This window comes from Heterocephalus glaber, unplaced genomic scaffold, assembly GCF_053883595.1.
Source record: "Heterocephalus glaber isolate CG9 unplaced genomic scaffold, H.glaber_assembly_v1.0 deba00000937, whole genome shotgun sequence".
In the NCBI taxonomy this organism is placed as follows: Eukaryota; Metazoa; Chordata; class Mammalia; order Rodentia; family Bathyergidae; genus Heterocephalus; species Heterocephalus glaber.
In genome coordinates, this window is record NW_028258173.1 from 5,685,202 (window position 1) to 5,702,549 (window position 17,348).

Here is a 17,348-nt window from a genome sequence, read left to right on the forward strand (position 1 = left end):
AATAAATGTGTCATTGGAAATGCACTACTGGTCTGGCATGTGGTGGACTTTATTAAAGCTGGGACTCTACTGGTTGTGGACGTGACTCTCAATGCCCATTGCTTGGACTCTGTTCTCCTGCCCCCAGTGGCTGCTCTCACTTCCCTTTGCTGGTTTGCTCTTTGCTTTCTGTGCCTGGGAAGGATCGGATGAGTGATCGGTTGATGTTGATTGGTGGACCAGTACATGGGTTCAAGTTCTACATCCCTGACCTTGGCTCTGGTTTCTAAGGAAGGAAGAGAGAGTGTTGGGCTTACACCGTAGGGCATCTCCAGTTGATAGCAGCTCCATGGGCTTCTTCCAGCCAAGCACTCATGGATGGCGTTCCTGAGAGTGTAGCTCATTGCTTGTTGGCTCAGTTACCACCATAGCTGAACACATATGGGCATTTGGGTTGAGCTTCTTCCTTGGCACATTCTTTACATGCTGGCTTTACCATGCAGAATGTGCAGTTCCAGGTGCTTGAGCTCAACACCAAAAGGTCAGGGCCATTGATGGGGTCAATGATGGCAGAGGTGGCCACAGAGTCAGAAGGAAGCTTATGGGTGCTGGCATTTGACAAAATATCTGTGACTACGATAAAGCAACCAGAACAGACCTTCTAATTCCTTTAAACTAGTTCTAGAACAGCAGCAATCAAGGCCTAGTTCCCTAATTTTTCCAAATGGCGGGTGCCTGGGCAGCAAGGCTGGAATCAGGAGGAGGCAGGCAAAGCTTCATGGAGCACATGGCAGTAAGGGGTCTGCTTTGGGCTCCACCCCAGGGGCACCCCACACATCTCACACTGGTCCTGTTAGCTGGCACAGTATAAACATTGTCCTTCATTTTGATCTCCCCACTCTGGTACAGGAGATTCAACACAGGTCGTGCACATGCTGGTCAACCACTCTAACACTGAGCTATACCCTCACTCCCTGGCCCCGTCTAGCTTTGTGGTTTTTTTTTTTTTTTTTTTTTTTTTGAGTCAGTCTTGCCAAGTGGCTAAATTGCCCAGGCTTGGCTCAAATTTGAGATCTTCTTGCCTCAGCTTCCGAGAGTGCTGGCATTGAATCATGCACCACCATAGCTGACCCCTTTTTTTTATTTTTTATTTTGAGACAGAATCTCATTAAATTGCCTAGGCTGAGCTCAAACTCTTGATCCTCCTGCCTCAGCCTCCAGAGTAACTGCGATTACAGGTGTGTGCCACCACATCCTGCTTCATTTTGGTCTTGAGAAGTAAACTAAGAAGATACAAATCCAACTGAGGTTTGCAGCCACTTGAACAGTTCTTTGTTAGAGGCCCGCAGTGGAGGCTGAACTAACAATGAGGAATTCATATTAGCAAGAAGCAAAATATGGAAGCCCGATTGCTCACTTCCTATGGGACAGGATATTTGCCTCAGCAGAGAGCTTTGGATTATAGGAAGAACTTTTTCAGGGTCCTAAAGCATTTGTGATCAGAGCCCTCTGTTGGCATTAGGTTAGTCCATAGACTAAGAATACAAAATTCTCTGCTGGTGGCTTTGACTTAAATCCACTGGCCAGGGGCTGAGGGAGGGCCAAGAATCTAAGCTTCCTGTCCCTTGGCTGGGTCGGTCTGAGCTCCTGCAGGTCACCTCAGGTGTCAGCCTACCTCCTGTGCCTTTACCTGCTACCTGGGGAATGCTGGGCTCCAGGTCACCAGTCTGCTGGCTTCCACCTGTGGGCTCCGTCAGCCCTTCCTGATAGAGGAATCTGTTGGAATGAGTGCATGTGTTACCAGCATAGAAAATGCACATCTAGGCTGAAACCAGGACAGCCCAAATGAACAAAATTAAAAGCTCCGAGGAACAAGCTGACCTAGAAGACACTTGTCCCAGCACTACCCCCGGCCTTCTCCTTTCTTCCCTAGACCCTAGATTGAGAGGAAGGACTCAAACCTAATAAAATCCTTGGCTTTACCCCTGTCTCCTGCAGATGTTTAGGGGAAACCCTGAGATCCTGGAAAGCTGGGTTCTCCTCGAGGATCCTCCCAAGGGCTCCCACAGGAGGGAGGATAGTTACACAAATGACGTGGTATTCACAGATAATTTCCCTAAGCTCAGTACACAACCTCCCCAGCCCACTTTTTCAAGTTAAAAGCCTTTTTATGGCTCTCTTGAGAGCAGCCGCTTCTGGATTTTTCCTGTCCTCTGTGCCATCTTCTCCCTCGGGCACTCTCCCCAGCCCAGGTCTCTGGAGAAGGAGCCAAGCAAAGCCAAGCAAAGACAAGGAAGAATTGGAGAGAGGAAAGCAGGACTGTTCCCCTCCAGACAGGGTTGCTTAGAGGGTTAGCTGCTGACCTCACCTCTGCCCCAGGCGCTGGGTGAGGCTCCTTCCAAATCTGTAACCCTGAGTGATTACACTGTAGACTGTGGGACTCTAACTCAGCTCACAGAGAGGCTCTTGATTTGGAAGTTTCTCAATTCCTAACCCCCTATCCCTTTCTCTTCTGCCTCTGATTGTGACTTCTTTTAGAAGGAGTGGATTCACTTACTACATCTTTGCAATATCCACTGGGGGCTGGACTATTTTCAGATGAGGAACCAAAGATTCTGAGTGTTTAGTTCAAAGCTACACGCAGTTGCTTATGGGTCTCGATTTGTCCAACTCAAAAGTCAATGTCTTTTTATGCCTCAGTTTCCTTAATTAATTAATTTATTTATTTATTTTTGTGCCAGGGATCAAATTCAGGACCTTGCGCTTGCAAGGCAGGCATGTTGCCACTGAGCCAAATCCTCGCCCCAAGTTTCTTTATTTGTAAAGTAGGGGTGTTAATAGCATGCACTTCTAGGGTTCATGGGAGGAGCAGATGCTTTAATATGTGCCAAGTGTTTGAAGCAGTCCTGGAGAGAGACACACACATGCTTCTGTCACGCGTGGCAGTCATAGGGATCTCACAAAAGCCTATGTCCTCCTGCTGGGACTTCCAGCCTCCAAATCTGTGAATTGAATAAACCCCCTTTCTTTCTAAAACATAAACAAAACCCAGGGTCTACTACATGGAATGTTCAATAAACGTCCACTAATATGGTGCTATGCCTTCTGTTTGTTTACTGTTTCAAGCCCTGAACTCCTGACTCCTTCATGGGAGGAGGAGCCAGCTTTGAGACTTGGGGTGTGTGAGGGAAGAGGGGAATGAACCCCCATTGTTTCCCAGCTCCCAGCAGGTTGAGGTGAGAGTAGAACAGATAATGTAAGCAACAGGACTGAGCTGCCTGCCTGAAACTTTCAGACACAGGTAAACTCATAAAGGGGAGGGGTGACCCCTCTGCACAATCCTGAGCGCAGGAAGAACAAAGACTCCCTAACTGAGCCAAGATTATATGGCAACTTTCTACTCTGGTTGCTTCTTGCCTTTTATTGTACCTTTACCAAGCAATTACAGTATGAGGCAGAACCAGTATGTAGAAGGGACTCCGGTTCCCTCCCGAAAGGGTGTGTCTGGGAGCCTTCTAGAGGGAAGGGCTGCAGGGAGAACACTGGACTCAGGCATGGAGCCCTGGGGCCGGGAAAGCGCTATCTGGGGCAGGGATCTGCCCTGTAGCTCAGCCCCTCTTTTGCATCAGTCACTGTAAATGACAGGGCTGGATGTGGTGGCATAGGCCTGTAATCCCAGCACTCTGGAGGCTGAGGCAGGATTGCTGAGAGCTCCAGGCCAGCCTGGGCAATTTAGCACTGAAAACCAAAAATAAAAAAGGGCTGCGTATGTAGCTTATGTGAAGGCCCTGGGTTCAAGTACACATAGGAATAGGTTCCTGCTACCTTGGGAACTTCGTAGAAAACCAAGGCAACCCTGTGGGTAACTTTGGCACCAAGTCAGTTGGCTATTGCTGAAAAGAGGACGACAGACAATGCAAATAGAACTAGGAAAGAGGTAGATCCTGTAAGATACCTTGACAAACTTAATCAAGGGAATTAGGCACCCCAAACTCTTGATGCTGTTGAAAGTTGTTGGAAGTCATGTTCTAACAGCTGCAATTTTTGCTGATCAGTCTGTCTTCTCAGAAAAAAAAAAAAAGAAATCCCAACCCACAAATAAAATAAAAGGTTGAAAACACAAATGTCTGTAATTAAGCTTTGTAATGACGTCTGCGCCGAGGCTTCCCCCTGTTTCACGTGTTTATCAAGGGAGTCCTGGGTGTGCCCTGCCTGACCTGGTCCCTTGTGATGGCTCCTCATTCGCAGACCACAGCAGGTCTTTTCAGTTTCCAAGGTCCAGGGAGAGGGTGAATATCTGCATTTTATCTTGAGTTGATGGCTCTCCTAACTTCCGTGCTACCCGAGCTGACCAATGAGGACATAAGCACCACGTATAGAGTTCGGAGCAATACGAACAGACCTAAGGGACCAGGGAAGGCCACCTGGTCACCAGCGTTCACTGGTCTCCCTGGGACTAGGACTTTGGGGAGCATTTGGTCCAGGCACAGAGGAGGGGTACGGGAGGACTAAGCCTCCGGAGCCCACTTCATCTGCTCCAACAAGGGAGGCCGTGGGCCCCCTCCTCTCGCGCCTCTGTGCCAGGTTTCTGAAGGCTGACAGCAGCTGGGGGTCTGAGAAGCAGCGAGGAGGGGGATGCGAGTGGGGATGCTGGGACAAAGACCTGCGAGTCAGGCCGGGCCTCGCGGGCCGCAGGAGGAGGCGGCTCCCTTCGCGGTAATCCGAGTCGCGGAGGGGGTGACGCTGTGTTCAGTCAGCTCGGCGCAGCTCCGGCCGGCCCCACCCCGGCCCCGAACCCGGGGCCGAGTCCCCGCTGCTAGTTCGGCCGTAGCCTCAGCCCTAGGCACGCGCTGCAGGCCCCGCCCCTGCTAGCCGTTCATTGGCTGGATGGGCGCGGGCGCTCCCGCCCCGCCGCGTCATTGGCTGAGGTGGCCGCGGACCCCGCGCGAGTTGCCACTGACATCACACGGCCTGAGGCAGCGGCGCCCCCCGGCCCAGCCCCGCAGCCGCTTCTGCAGAGGCGCCGCCGCGGTGACCGGCGGAGGATGGTGCGTGGTGCGCCGAGGGCTCCCAGCCGCCACAGCCGCACTGCCGCAGCCCAGCCGGCCGCGGGGGGCAGCCGACCCCTGCACGGGGCGCGGGGCGGGCGGCGGCGGTGAGGCACGGAGGGGCCCGCGGCGGCCATGGGGGCCCTGACGAGCCGGCAGCACGCGGGCGTGGAGGAGGTGGACATCCCGTCCAATTCCGTGTACCGCTACCCGCCCAAGTCCGGTGAGGCCGGAGGAGGGGCGCGGGGAGGTGGGGACCGCGCATCGGGATGCGACACGGTGGCGGTGGCGGCGGCGGCTCCGGAACGGGCTTGGGGGGGTGCGTCGAGAAGGCCGAGGGCCCCGCATTGCTCGGGATGCGGTAGGGGCTCGCGGGGTGACCGGGGTCACCCTCCGCTGGGGGACGCGAGTGGCTCAGTGATAATCCGCCCTGCGACAGGGACGCGCGCCGGGGGATGCGCGGCTCGGGGCGGTCGGCGCCGAGCATGGGGAACGGCGGTCCCAGTGGAGGCGGCCTCTGCCCCGGTGACGCGCACCTGTGCCAGGTGCTGCCCCCGGGTTGTAGCCTCCGGGCCCCCGGGAGGTTTGAACGAGTTTTCCCGTGGAAAAGCTCCCGTGGCGTGTTGGAGGAGGGAGGCCCAACTTGCGTTTCCAAGGCTGGTCGTTTTCCAGGGACTGTCAGAAGAAAACAGAAGTGTTTCCACAGAAACGTTTGGGAATCCGAGTCTGAGAGTCACTCAGATCGTCCTTTTGCCAGAAGAGCCGCAAGGTTGATTTTCGGCTTGGCATAGGTATGAGGTGTGGAGCACTGTGTTTGTTTTCAGACGCACCTTCAGTTCAAAGGGTGAATGCCTCCGTGGCCGGCCTGTGGCATCAGCACGGGAAGTGCAGGCAGGACAGCAGTGGAGAATCCCAGGATCGCCCATCCGAACTGCTGGCATGGGACCAGCATGTGCTCTTTATTTTTTAACTTGTTCTTTTCAAGACTTCTGGGGACCCATGGCTACCACCTCCTCTCCAGCTTGGGACCTCATAGGGGCCTGGGTGATCTCGGAGTGAGTTGAGGTGTCAGAATTGGAGTGGAGCCACTCGCCTTTTGGTAGAATAAAGACATGCTAATGAGAGGAGCTGGTTTCTCAGCAGCGCGCCCGCCCGGTTTCTGCCAGGTGAAAGCAGGGGCCAGACAATGAACCTGCCTCCCTGTGGAGTGTCTGCCAGAGCTCTGTTGCACACTGCTTTTGTGCCAGAGAATGAATCCTTCAGAGATGAGTGTGAGCAAGAGCTGCTTTAGAAAGATTTGAGATAGGGTTGTGGAATATCAGTGTTTTAACAAAGCTCTGGCCAACCATGACTGCAGGAGAAACAGTGCTAAAGAAGACATGCATCTTGTTTATTTGTTTATTTTTGTGGTACTGGGGATTGAACCTAGGGCCTTCATACTCAGCTACAACCCCAGCCCTTTTCTAATTTTGAAAATTTTGAGACAGGGTCTTCCTAAATTGCACAGGCTGGGCCTGAAATTGGGATCCTTCTGCCTCAGTCTCCCAGAGTACTGGAATTACAGGCATTCCTACTCCCAGCTAGAGTTTAAAAGGATGAAAGACATGTGGCGAAAATCTTGTTCTCACTGCTGTGGTCCATCTACCCAGTTCCCCTTCCTCTCTGTGCACCTCCCAATCATCTGTAACATTTGGTTTATTTGGAATTCTTCCAGGATTTTTTTTTTCTTTTTGAGACAAGGTCTCCCTATGTATTTCAGGTTGGCCTTGAACTCACTATGTAGCCTAGGCTGGCCTTCACTTTCAGTGATCCTCCTGCCTCAGCCTCCCAAGTACTGGTATTACAGGCATATGCCACCACACCTGGCTTTGTCTAGAGTTTCTTATACAAATACTGTACAAACAACATACTATTAATACTGTTTACCCTTGTTCTTTCACTTTCAGAGTTATGAGAAATCTTTACTTTTTTTCTTTTTTTTTTGGTACTGGGAATCAAACTCGGGGCCTCGGACTTGCTAGGCAGGTGCTGTACCACTGAGCTACATCCCCAGCCCTAAGAAAGATCTTTTTGTATTGTCTCCATATTTGAGAGTTGTTTTTGGTTTTTTTTTTAATTTGAGAGTTTTTTGTTCAACAACTGTGTAATATTCCTTGAATGCATGTGTCATTGGTTTTTTTTTGTTTGTTTGTTTTTGTTTTTGATACTGGGGATTGAACTTGGGTCCTTGTGCTTGCGCAGCAGGCGGCGAAACCACTGAGCTAAATCCTTGGCCCCTGTCATTGTTTTTTTTCAGTCTCCTATTGATGAACTTTTTGGGTTTTTCAGTATTTTTCAATTCCAAACATGCAGCAATGAATAATGTTTCCCTTATGTTCTTAGGTGAATTTTAGCTTTGTTAATAAAAGATGAAGATCAACCATTGAAGTAACAGAAAATGTGAGGGTACAAAGCAGTTCTATACTAACTACTCACATTTCATTGTGACTTTTGGTGGGGTACTGGGGATCGAACTCTGAACCTTGGGCTTTTGAGGCAGGCATGGTGCCACTATGCTAAATCCCTGGCCTGTAACTTTTAAATTTTTGAATTAAATATCAAAGATGCTTTTAATCATTATCTAAAATCTTTGCTTCTTTAAAAGCCCATGTTCATTTGTTTGGCAAAGGTGTGATTTTGCTGAGATGGTTGTTTTTATGCATACATGCCCATTTTGTGACAGGAATATCCACAGTGATAAAGCCATTAGATCTGTATTCTGTATCCCAGAAGAAGTAGACATACTATAAAGGCAATTGAATTCACATAAATCAGTACCTCATAAATCTAGTTCATTTCTCTACACAGATTTGAGCAGATTGTAAAATGTAATAGTTTATTTTGTGAAGTCTTACAAGATAAAGTTTATATAAAAATTCAGAGTGGTAATCAAAGTCCTGACCAGTTAACATGGTTAAAACTTAATTTTTTTTCTTTAAGCTTTCAACTGATTGGATGAGGGTCCTTTACTCCTATTATTGAGAGTAATTTCCTTTGCTTAAAATCATCTGATTGTAGAAGTTAATCACATGTATATATCATTCTCCAGATTTTTGTTATATTGGAGTATGCATTTGCTTGTTAAATGAGTCTTCCCATGCCAAGAACAGTTTTTTGGTTTTTTTTTTTTGGTACTGGGGATCGAACTTGGGCCCTTGCTCTTGCAAGGCAGGCGGCGAAACCACTGAGCTAAATCCCCGGCCCTCAAGAACAGTTTTTTATTTTTTATCTTATTTATTTTTTTTAAGAACAGTTTTTTTGTTCTGTTCTGTTTTGTTTTTGGTACAGGGGATCAAACTCAGGACATTGTGCTTGCAAGGCAGGTGCAGTGCCACTGAGCTAAATCCCCAGTCGCAAATACTATAATTTTTATAAATATTTTTTTAAGCGTCTTCAAGTGCACCAATATATTTATTTATTTAGGTGCTAAGGGATAGATTCTAGAGCCTTGCACATGCTAAGCACATGCTCTACCACTGAGCTATACCTCCACCTCATTAGTATTTTAGTATTAGGGTTTTGTTTTTGTTTTTTTGGGTTTTTCTGAGACAGGGTCTTGCTTTGTAGCCCAGGCTGGCCTTGAACTCCCAGCAGTCCTCCTGCCTCAGCCTTCCGAGTGCTGGAATTACAGATGTGTGCCACATGCCTGGCTATTAGTATTAGTTTTTAACACTTAAAAGGTAAAATTCTCCTTTTGAAAAAACTCAGTATTTTTTTTTTTGTTTGTACTTTACTTGACTGAGTCAGGACTGATTAGTTTCAGTTCTTAATGTTGTTTTAAGATTTAGGGGCTTTGATTTCTTTATGTGATGGTGCTTTGTGTTCTTATGTTTTTGGCATCTCTTTTCTTACTTGTCACCGTTAACATGCATCACTGAGGATCTGCGATATACTGTTCATTGTGCTCCCACCAGTGTTCTTTTTTTCCCCATCCACTCATCCAGCAACTATTTATTGAGAACATATTCTGTCTTTAGGCTCAAGACAAGGGAGTAAGTAAAATTGGCAGTCTCGCTCTTCCATCCCAAATCCCTAGGAATGAGAGAATATATACTTTTTTAAAAATTGTGTATTATTATTATTTTTTTAAATTAAATTCTTTTATTGGTACATTGTAGGTATACAACACAATTACATTTCTCATTGGGAATTGTACCTTTATATAATGCATCTTGGTTCTTATTTTTTCCCCATTCCTAGCCCTCCCTTCACGCCCTCCACCCTTCCCTATTTACAAAGACTTTATTTCCATTTTTTCCATTTCTCATCATTTTTCCTTTCCCTTCTTTCCCTTCCCCTACCCCTCCTACTTCCCCTACCTCTTTACACCTTGTATTCCTATTTTGCATTATCAATTATTCATTTTACTCATTGGTACATTTTAGGTGTACAATATAATGACATTCATCATTGGAAATTTGCACCTTTACATAGTCTCTCTTGGTTCTTATTTTTCACCCTTGCCCAGCCCTCCCTTCAACCCCTCCATCCCTCCCTATTTACAAAGATTTTGTTCCTATTTTTCCATTTTCTCATATTAATCCCATTCCCTTCTATCCTTTCCCCTAGCCCTCCCACTTCCTTCCCCTTTGCCCCTTTTCTTCCCATTTCACATTACCTATTATACGTTCAGTCCCCATTTACACTTTCAGTTTCTCACACCAGAGAAACTATTCGGTATTTGAGAATATATACTTTTAACACTAGCAAACAAAGGCTATTTATTCACAGTGCATCAAGACCATGAGGAATCCCTGAGATATGGAAAGTAGGCAAAATCAGATCAATAAAGAAAGTACCCATAGAAGAATCACTGAAAAATGTATTCTAATCCTGTATGTGACAGAAGGAAGCCAGAGTACATACATGACCAAGCCAGTGGACAGTCACCAGGAAGATCATACAAGCAGCAGGATTCCTTCATTACTGCCTTCAACCCTTTTGGGTCAGGTAGTGGGCACAGAGATTTTTGGATCCTTGGGTCACAGGAGCAGAGCATTGCTCAGGCAGCAAACACAACCCAATAGAAGCAGTTCTATTTCTTCAACCCCTACTGGTTTCCTCTGCCAACACCAGGTGCCTCCATTCACTATGCTGGTAAGGCTGAAGTAACCCCTGGAGTACATATCAGTGTGTTGGTTCTTGTCCATATGTTCATGGTTTTAATGCCTGTGGCAGGTAGCAGGATAGATGCCCCCAAACCAAGTTTGTAATTTGTGATGTGGGCCATGGCAGTGCTAATGACACTAGTTAATATTTGGTGGCTGTAGCTCAAGATTCTGCAAAGTAGAAGAACCAATAGGAGATATGTATAGGATTTATTTTGAGGAATTGGCACACATGATTGTGGGGGCTGGCGAGTCTGAAATTTCTACAGCAGGCCAGCCGACTGGAAGGATTTCTGTGTGACAGTCTTGAGGCAGAATTCCCTCCTCTCTGGGAAACCTCAGGGTTTGCTCTTAAGTCTTGTCATGGATGCAATGCAGGCCACCTACATTATCAAGGGTAATGTGCTTTACTTAAAGTCAGCTGGTAGAGATATTAATCATGTCATAAAATCCCTCATGCCAGCATCTAGACTAGTATTTAGGACAGACAGCTGGGTGCCACAGCTTGGCCAAGATGACATCAACAATGTAACTGCAAGCGCAAGGTCCTGAGTTTGATCCCTGACACCCCCCCCCTAAAAGAACCCCACAATGTAACTGTTACAATAGCTTTCTATTTTATTTATTCTTGCTAACTAGGTGGTAAGCTTGAGTTTATAGTTGTGGAAAGAGTGCTTGAACATGAAAACCAAAAAGTGCACAGTTGTTAAAAATCATTATTTAAAGATTATACTTATGTTGAGCACACAGTGATACATGCCTGTAATCTCAGCTACTGGGAGGCTGAGACAGGAGGTTTGTAAATTTGAACCTAGCCTAGTCAACTTTATGAGACCTTATCTCAGAATAAAAATAAAAAGGTCTGGGATGGGGCATGATAGGTATAAGGTAGGAGGATTATGAGTTCAAGGCCATCCTAGACTACATAGCAAGACTCTATCTTGAAAAACAGTCAAACAAGGCAGCTGGGGATGTAGCTCAATGGTAGAGGACCCCTGGGTTCAATCCCTATATGCTCCCAATAAAGATTACACTCCTTCCAAAATTTCAGTGCTTGTCATTTAGTGGCAGAGGTAGGATGTATGCATTACAGAGATAAATGAGTATACAGAACATATTATAACCATGCAGGATCTTCCTAGGCACGAGAGATTGGTTTACTATCTGATGTTTAATCAGTGTTAATATACCATATTAATAGAACAAAAAACTGCTGTGTTTGGTGGTACATGGCTATACCAGCACTTGGGAAGCTGAGGGAGGAGGATCATTGCAAGTTTGAGGCCAGCCACAGCAACATAATGAATTCAAGTCCAGCCTGAAATACATAGTGAGACCCTGTCTCAAAAAAACAAAAACAAGGATGGGGATTTAGCTCAGTGGTGCTGCACCTGCCTTGCAAGCGCAAGGTCCTGAGTTTGATCCCCGGTACCAACAAAAAACAAACAAAAAATAGAACAGAAAACAAAAATTACTTGACCATTTCAATAGATGTAGACAAACTAACAGAATCCACCACCCATCAGTGATAAAATTGTGCCAAACCAGGAATAGAAAGGAACTTTTTCAACCTGATAAAGGACATCTCTGAAAAATCAGCATCATACTTAATGGTGAAATACTGAATGCTTCCCTGCTAATATCAGCAACAAGAAAAGAATGTCTGCTTTTGGTATTCGATATTGTACTAAAGAGTCTTGTTAGTACAGTAAGGCAAAAAAAATTTTTGTTAAAACATAGCATCTTGGGCCGGGGATTTAGCTCAAGTGGTTCTGCCGCCTGCCTCGCAAGCGTAAAGTCCCAAGTTCGATCCCTGGTACCGGAAAAAAACAAAACAAAACAAAACATGGCATCTAGCTTGTAAAGGAAGAAACAATGCAGTTTTTTTATTAACAGATGACGTGGTCCTATCCAGGATTAAACACACATACATATGCACACACATACACACACACTAAATTAGGAAAGTTACAAATGCAAGATCAATAACAAAATCAGTTTTTTGGGTTTTTTTGTACCAGAGATCAAGCTCTCAGGACCTTGTACTTTCGAGGCAGGAAGCAGAACCACTGAGCTAAATCCCTGGCAATAAATTATATTTTTAATTATTTTCTATGCTGGAGATCAAACCCAATTCTTTTTTTTTTTTTGGTACCGGGGATTGAACTCGGGTCCTTGCGCTTGCAAGGCAGGCGGCGGAACCACTGAGCTAAATCCCCGGCCCAAACCCAATTCTTTATACATGTTGGGTAAGCAGTCCACCAGAGTTACATCTTCAGGCCTTATTCTATTTTTATTTATTTATTTTTTGGTTTTTTGAGACAAGGTCTCACTTCATAGTGCAGACTGGCCTTGAACTCACTATGTAGCCCAGGTTGGCCTCAAACTCACTGTGATCCTCCTGCCTCAGCCACCCTAGGGCTGGGATTACCTTATTCTAGTTTCATACACAATCTGAAAATGAAATTAAGAAAACAAGTCCATCCCTAATAACATCAAAAAGAATAAATTTCTTAGGAATAAATTTAACAAAGAAAATGTAAGACTGATAAACTGAAAATTCCAAAATGTCGCTGAAATTAATACCTCAAAGAAATTTGAAAAGATCTAGATTGGTGCTGGGGATGTAGCTCAGTGGTGCCGCCACCTGCCTCTCAAGCGCAAGGTCCCAAGTTCGATCCCTGGTACCAAAAAAAAAAAAAAGATCTAGATCGTTGGAGACATTTCATGTTCATGGATTGGAAGACAATATTGTCAAGATGCCCATGCTCTCCAAATTGATCTATACATTGAATGCCTTTCCTTCAAAATCCCAGCAGGCGTTTTAGTAGAAATTGACCATCCTAAGATTTACATGGATATGCAAAGCACATAGAATATCCAAAACAATTTTGAAAAAGAACAAAGTTAGATTTTACTACCATATTTTAAAAATCATAGTAACCAAGACAGTATGGTATCAGCAATAACAAAGGGCATCTAGATCAGTGGAACAGAATTGTGAGCTAGAAGTAAATCTTTGCATTTATTATCAGTTGGCTGTGAAAAAAGTACCAAGGCAGTTCAGTGGGGAAAGCATGGTCTTTTCCATAAATGGTGTTGGGACAATTTGATATTAGCAAGCAAAAATAAACAACTTCGGACCCTTATCTCATATTACCAAGAAATTAACTTAAAATAGATCATAGAGTGAAAAGACACCCAGAGAACAGTAGACAATGTTTGCAAATCATACATACAATAAAAGATTTGTACCTGGAATTCATAAAGAACTTTAGAATTCATCAAGCACAGTGGCCCACACCTGTAATCCCAGCACTTTGGGAGGCTGAGGCAAGATCACAAGTTCACGTCCAGCCTGGGAAATTTAGTGAGAACCTGTCCCAAAGTAAAAAGTGGCTGGAGATGTAGCTCTCAGTTAAAAGGCCCTTGCTTAAATGCCCAGTACTGGAGAAAAAAAAAAAAAAGAACTTTACAACTCAATAATAAAAAGATAACCCAATTAAAAATGAGCAAAGAGGGCCGGGGATTTAGCTCAGTGGTTCCACCACCTGCCTCGAAAGCACAAGGACCAGAGTTTGATCCCCGGTACTAAAAAAAAAAAAAAAGAGCAAAGGATTCAAATAGACGCTTCTCCGAAAAAAGGTATACAGTGGACAATATACCCATGAAAAGATGCACAGTATTGTTAATCATTAAAGAAATACAAATCAAAAATCCAATTAGATAACACTTTACATCCATAAGGATGGCCATAACAAGAAGAGTAATAATGCTAGTGGCAAGGACATGGAGAGCAGAAAAGCCCATACCTTCCTGGTAGGGATGTAAAATCATGTAACTATGTTAGAAGTCAGTCTTATGGTTCCTTGAATAGTTTCGCTGCTATGTGTATACTCAAGGAAAATTTTTAAAAAATACGTTTACACAAAACGTGTATGTGAATGTGCATAGTAGCATTACTCATAATTGTGAAAAGATGAAAATAACCTGAATGTCTGTCAACCAATGAATGGAACAACTGATAAATAAAATACAGTAAATATATACAGTAGAGCACTGTCTGACAATAAAAGGGAAAGAAGAAGTATTGATACGTGCTGCAGCACCGATGAGCCATGAAACTACTATGCTAAGTAAGTGAAAGAAGCCAGATTCAAAAGGCCATATACTGTATAACCCCATTTATATGAAATGTCCGAAGAGGCACATCCATGGGAACAGGAGGTAGACTAGTGACTGCCAGGGGCTGGGGGACGGAGAGATGTGGAGTGACTGCTAATGGGTTTCTTTTGGTGTAATGAAAATGCTCTAAAATTAGTTTATGGTGAGTGGTTGTACAACTCTGTGAATATATAAAAACCACTGGATTATATACTTTCACTAGGTAACTTATATGGTATATAAATTATACCTCAAGAAAGCATTTTAAAAATAGGTATGTATCCAAATACAAGAGTTAAAACTATTATATTCTGGGCTGGGGATTTAGCTCAGTGGTTCCGGCGCCTGCCTCGCAAGTGCAAGGTCCCAAGTTTGATCCCCCCCACCACCAAAAAACCCACGAAACTATTATATCCTTATAAAACATGAGAGAAAATAGATATTTTATTTGGACTGTGCCAAAGATTTTTTTTTTTGAGGTAAGAATTTCATAATATTGCCAAGGGTGGTTTTGGACTCTTGGATCCAGGCAGCTTTCGTGCCTCAGCATCCCTAGTAACTAGGACTACAGGCACACACCATTCTCAGCTTCTGAAGAGTTCTTAAGATGTGACACCAAAAGCACAAATTACACAAACCCCAAACCCCCAACTACTTGGATTTCTTTAAAAGCATTTGTACTTCAAAAGACATTAAGAAAAGATAATCCACTTTTTGAAAGAAATTAGTCGCAAATCATGTAAATAAAGGTCTTTTATCCAGAATATAGCAAGAACTCTTACAATTCAAGAAGACAAATAACACAACTTAAAAATGGATAGGGGCCGGGGATTGAGCTCAGTGGATCTGCCGCTTGCCTGGCAAGCACAAGGACCTGAGTTCGATCTCCAGTACCAGAAAAAAAAGGGTAATAGCTGGGACTGGTGATGCATGTCTGTATCCTAGCACTCTGGGAGGCTGAGGCCTGAGGACTGCAAGTTCAAGTCCAGCCTGGGCAATTTAGCAACTTACCAAGACCTTGTTTCAAAATTTGAAAAATAAATTAAAAGGGTTGGGGATGGAGCTCAGTGTGAAGGGCCAGGATTTAATCCTAGTACTGAAGGGGGGGGTAGGGAGTGGAAGAGGGAGAGGAGAGGGGGAGGGGAATTGTTTAGCTGTTTCATCAAAAGTACAGGAATGGCTAAACACATTGAAAGATCTCAGCATGACTAGTTATTAGGAAAATACAATTAATGAACTGTAGAAACGATTCCTCAAAATGTAGTCGTGGGAATACTTCAGTGAGATACCACTTTACACCCACTAGCATACCTAAGATGAAAAAGACAGATAATATCAAGTGTTGAGGAGAATGCAGATAAATTGGAATCCTTATGAGCTGCTGAGGAGAAATGTAAAATTGTAAGCCACTGGTTTTTATTTGTTTGTTTATTTATTTATTTGTTTTGGTACCAGGGATCAAACTCAGGACCTTGTGCTTAGGAGGGGAGGCAGGCGTCAGCACCACTGAGCTAAATCCCTGGCTTATTTATTTATTTTTAAATTTTAAATTTTTGTTTTTTTGAGACAGGGTCTTGCTATGTAGTCCAGGCTGGTCTCGAACTCACTGCAAGCCTCCTGCCTCAGCCTCCTGAGTGGTGAGATTACAGGCAGGTATACACTACCTTGCCCAGCTAGCCACTTTGGAAAGAGTTTACCAGTGTCTTAAAAGTTAAACATAAATTGCCTGCAAGTACAAGGTCCTGAGTTCAATTCCCAGTACCAAAAAAAAAAAAAAAAGAAGAGAAAAGAAAAAATTAAACATAAATTTACTGTATCCTCCAGAGTTTCTATTCCTACAAATCGGGCCAAAAGAAATAATGAAGATGTTAATAGCAACATTGCTTATAAAAGCCAAAGAACTGGAAAGAACCCAAATGTCCATCGGGCAGTGAATAAAGAAAATGTAGTATATTCATACAATGAGACATTATTCAGCAGACTGAAGGAGTGAATCATGCCATACAGTGTGATTGAACTTCATGAACATCCTCAGTGAAAGAAGCCAGATGCAGGACCACAGACTGTATGAGTCTGTTTATATGAAATAGCTGGAAGAAGCAAATTTAGAGAGATGGAGGGCAGAACAGTGCCTGGGGGTGAGGTGGCAGTGGGGATGAGTTATATCAGGCATGATGGAACATTTTGGGGATCGCAATTTGTCAGACTGGATTGTGGTGCTGGTCTCCCAAATCACTGAACTGTGCAATAACTTTTATACTCTGTCTGTTATACCTCAGTAAAGCTATTAAAAAGTCATAGTTCAGGTTGGCTTTTGTGTTTTGACCACTAAAAACGTGGAGCTGTCAGAAACAAATAGCCTGGAGGGTACACTGAGAAGGCCGGTGACAGCTCTCCGGCAGTCCCCAGAGAGAGCAGCAGAGGTGGTGGACAGAGAGGGGGACATGGCCTTGATGAGTTAGAGAATAATGAATAGATGAGTTGCTTGGCAAAAAGCTCTCCTAGAAAGGCAGTGAGAAATAAAAATTGGGAGGTGAGAAGCAGCCAATATTGAAAGTAATGGCATTAATTTCTCTTTAAAAACCATTTAAAGCCAGGGATAGTGGTGCTTATCTGTGATCCCAGCACTTGGGAGGCTGAGGCAGGAGGGCCACTGCAAGTTGGAGGCCATTCTGGGCTACATAATGAGTTCAAGGCCATCCTGGACTTCATAGCAAGGCCCTGTCTCAAAAAACCAAAAATAAATAATAAAAACCATTTAAGTTAAATTATTTTAAAATTTTGGATTAAATTTAATTTTCAAATTTTATTTCTTTAGTTTTAGTTTTTTGAGACAGGGCCTTGTTATGTAGTCCAGGCTGGTCTTGATTTCACTATGTAGCCCAGGCTGACCTCAAACTCCTGGTGATCCTCCTGCCTCAGCCTCCTGAGTGCTGGGATTATAGGCGTACATCACCACACCTGGCTTAAATTTCTTTTATTTATTTATTTATTTGGTACTGGGGATTGA

The 17,348-nt window shown here is 44.4% G+C and overlaps 1 protein-coding gene across 6 annotated transcripts in view; it reads left to right on the forward strand.

The window, feature by feature from the left end:
• Positions 1-4,942: 4,942 nt before the first annotated feature.
• Rnf157 (ring finger protein 157) overlaps positions 4,943-17,348 on the forward strand; it is an 83,361-nt gene continuing 70,955 nt past the window's right edge. For 5 of the 6 annotated variants that reach the window (XR_002388106.2, XR_002388107.2, XR_015450245.1 and 2 more), the window contains exon 1: positions 4,943-5,250. Coding sequence is in view for 2 of the 6 variants with exons in the window: in XM_004860745.3 (XP_004860802.1) it covers positions 5,163-5,250 (88 nt within the window). In the remaining 4 variants the exon portion in view is untranslated. The remainder of the gene's footprint in view (positions 5,251-17,348) is intronic. The other variant, XM_021241018.2, reaches the window with a different exon arrangement.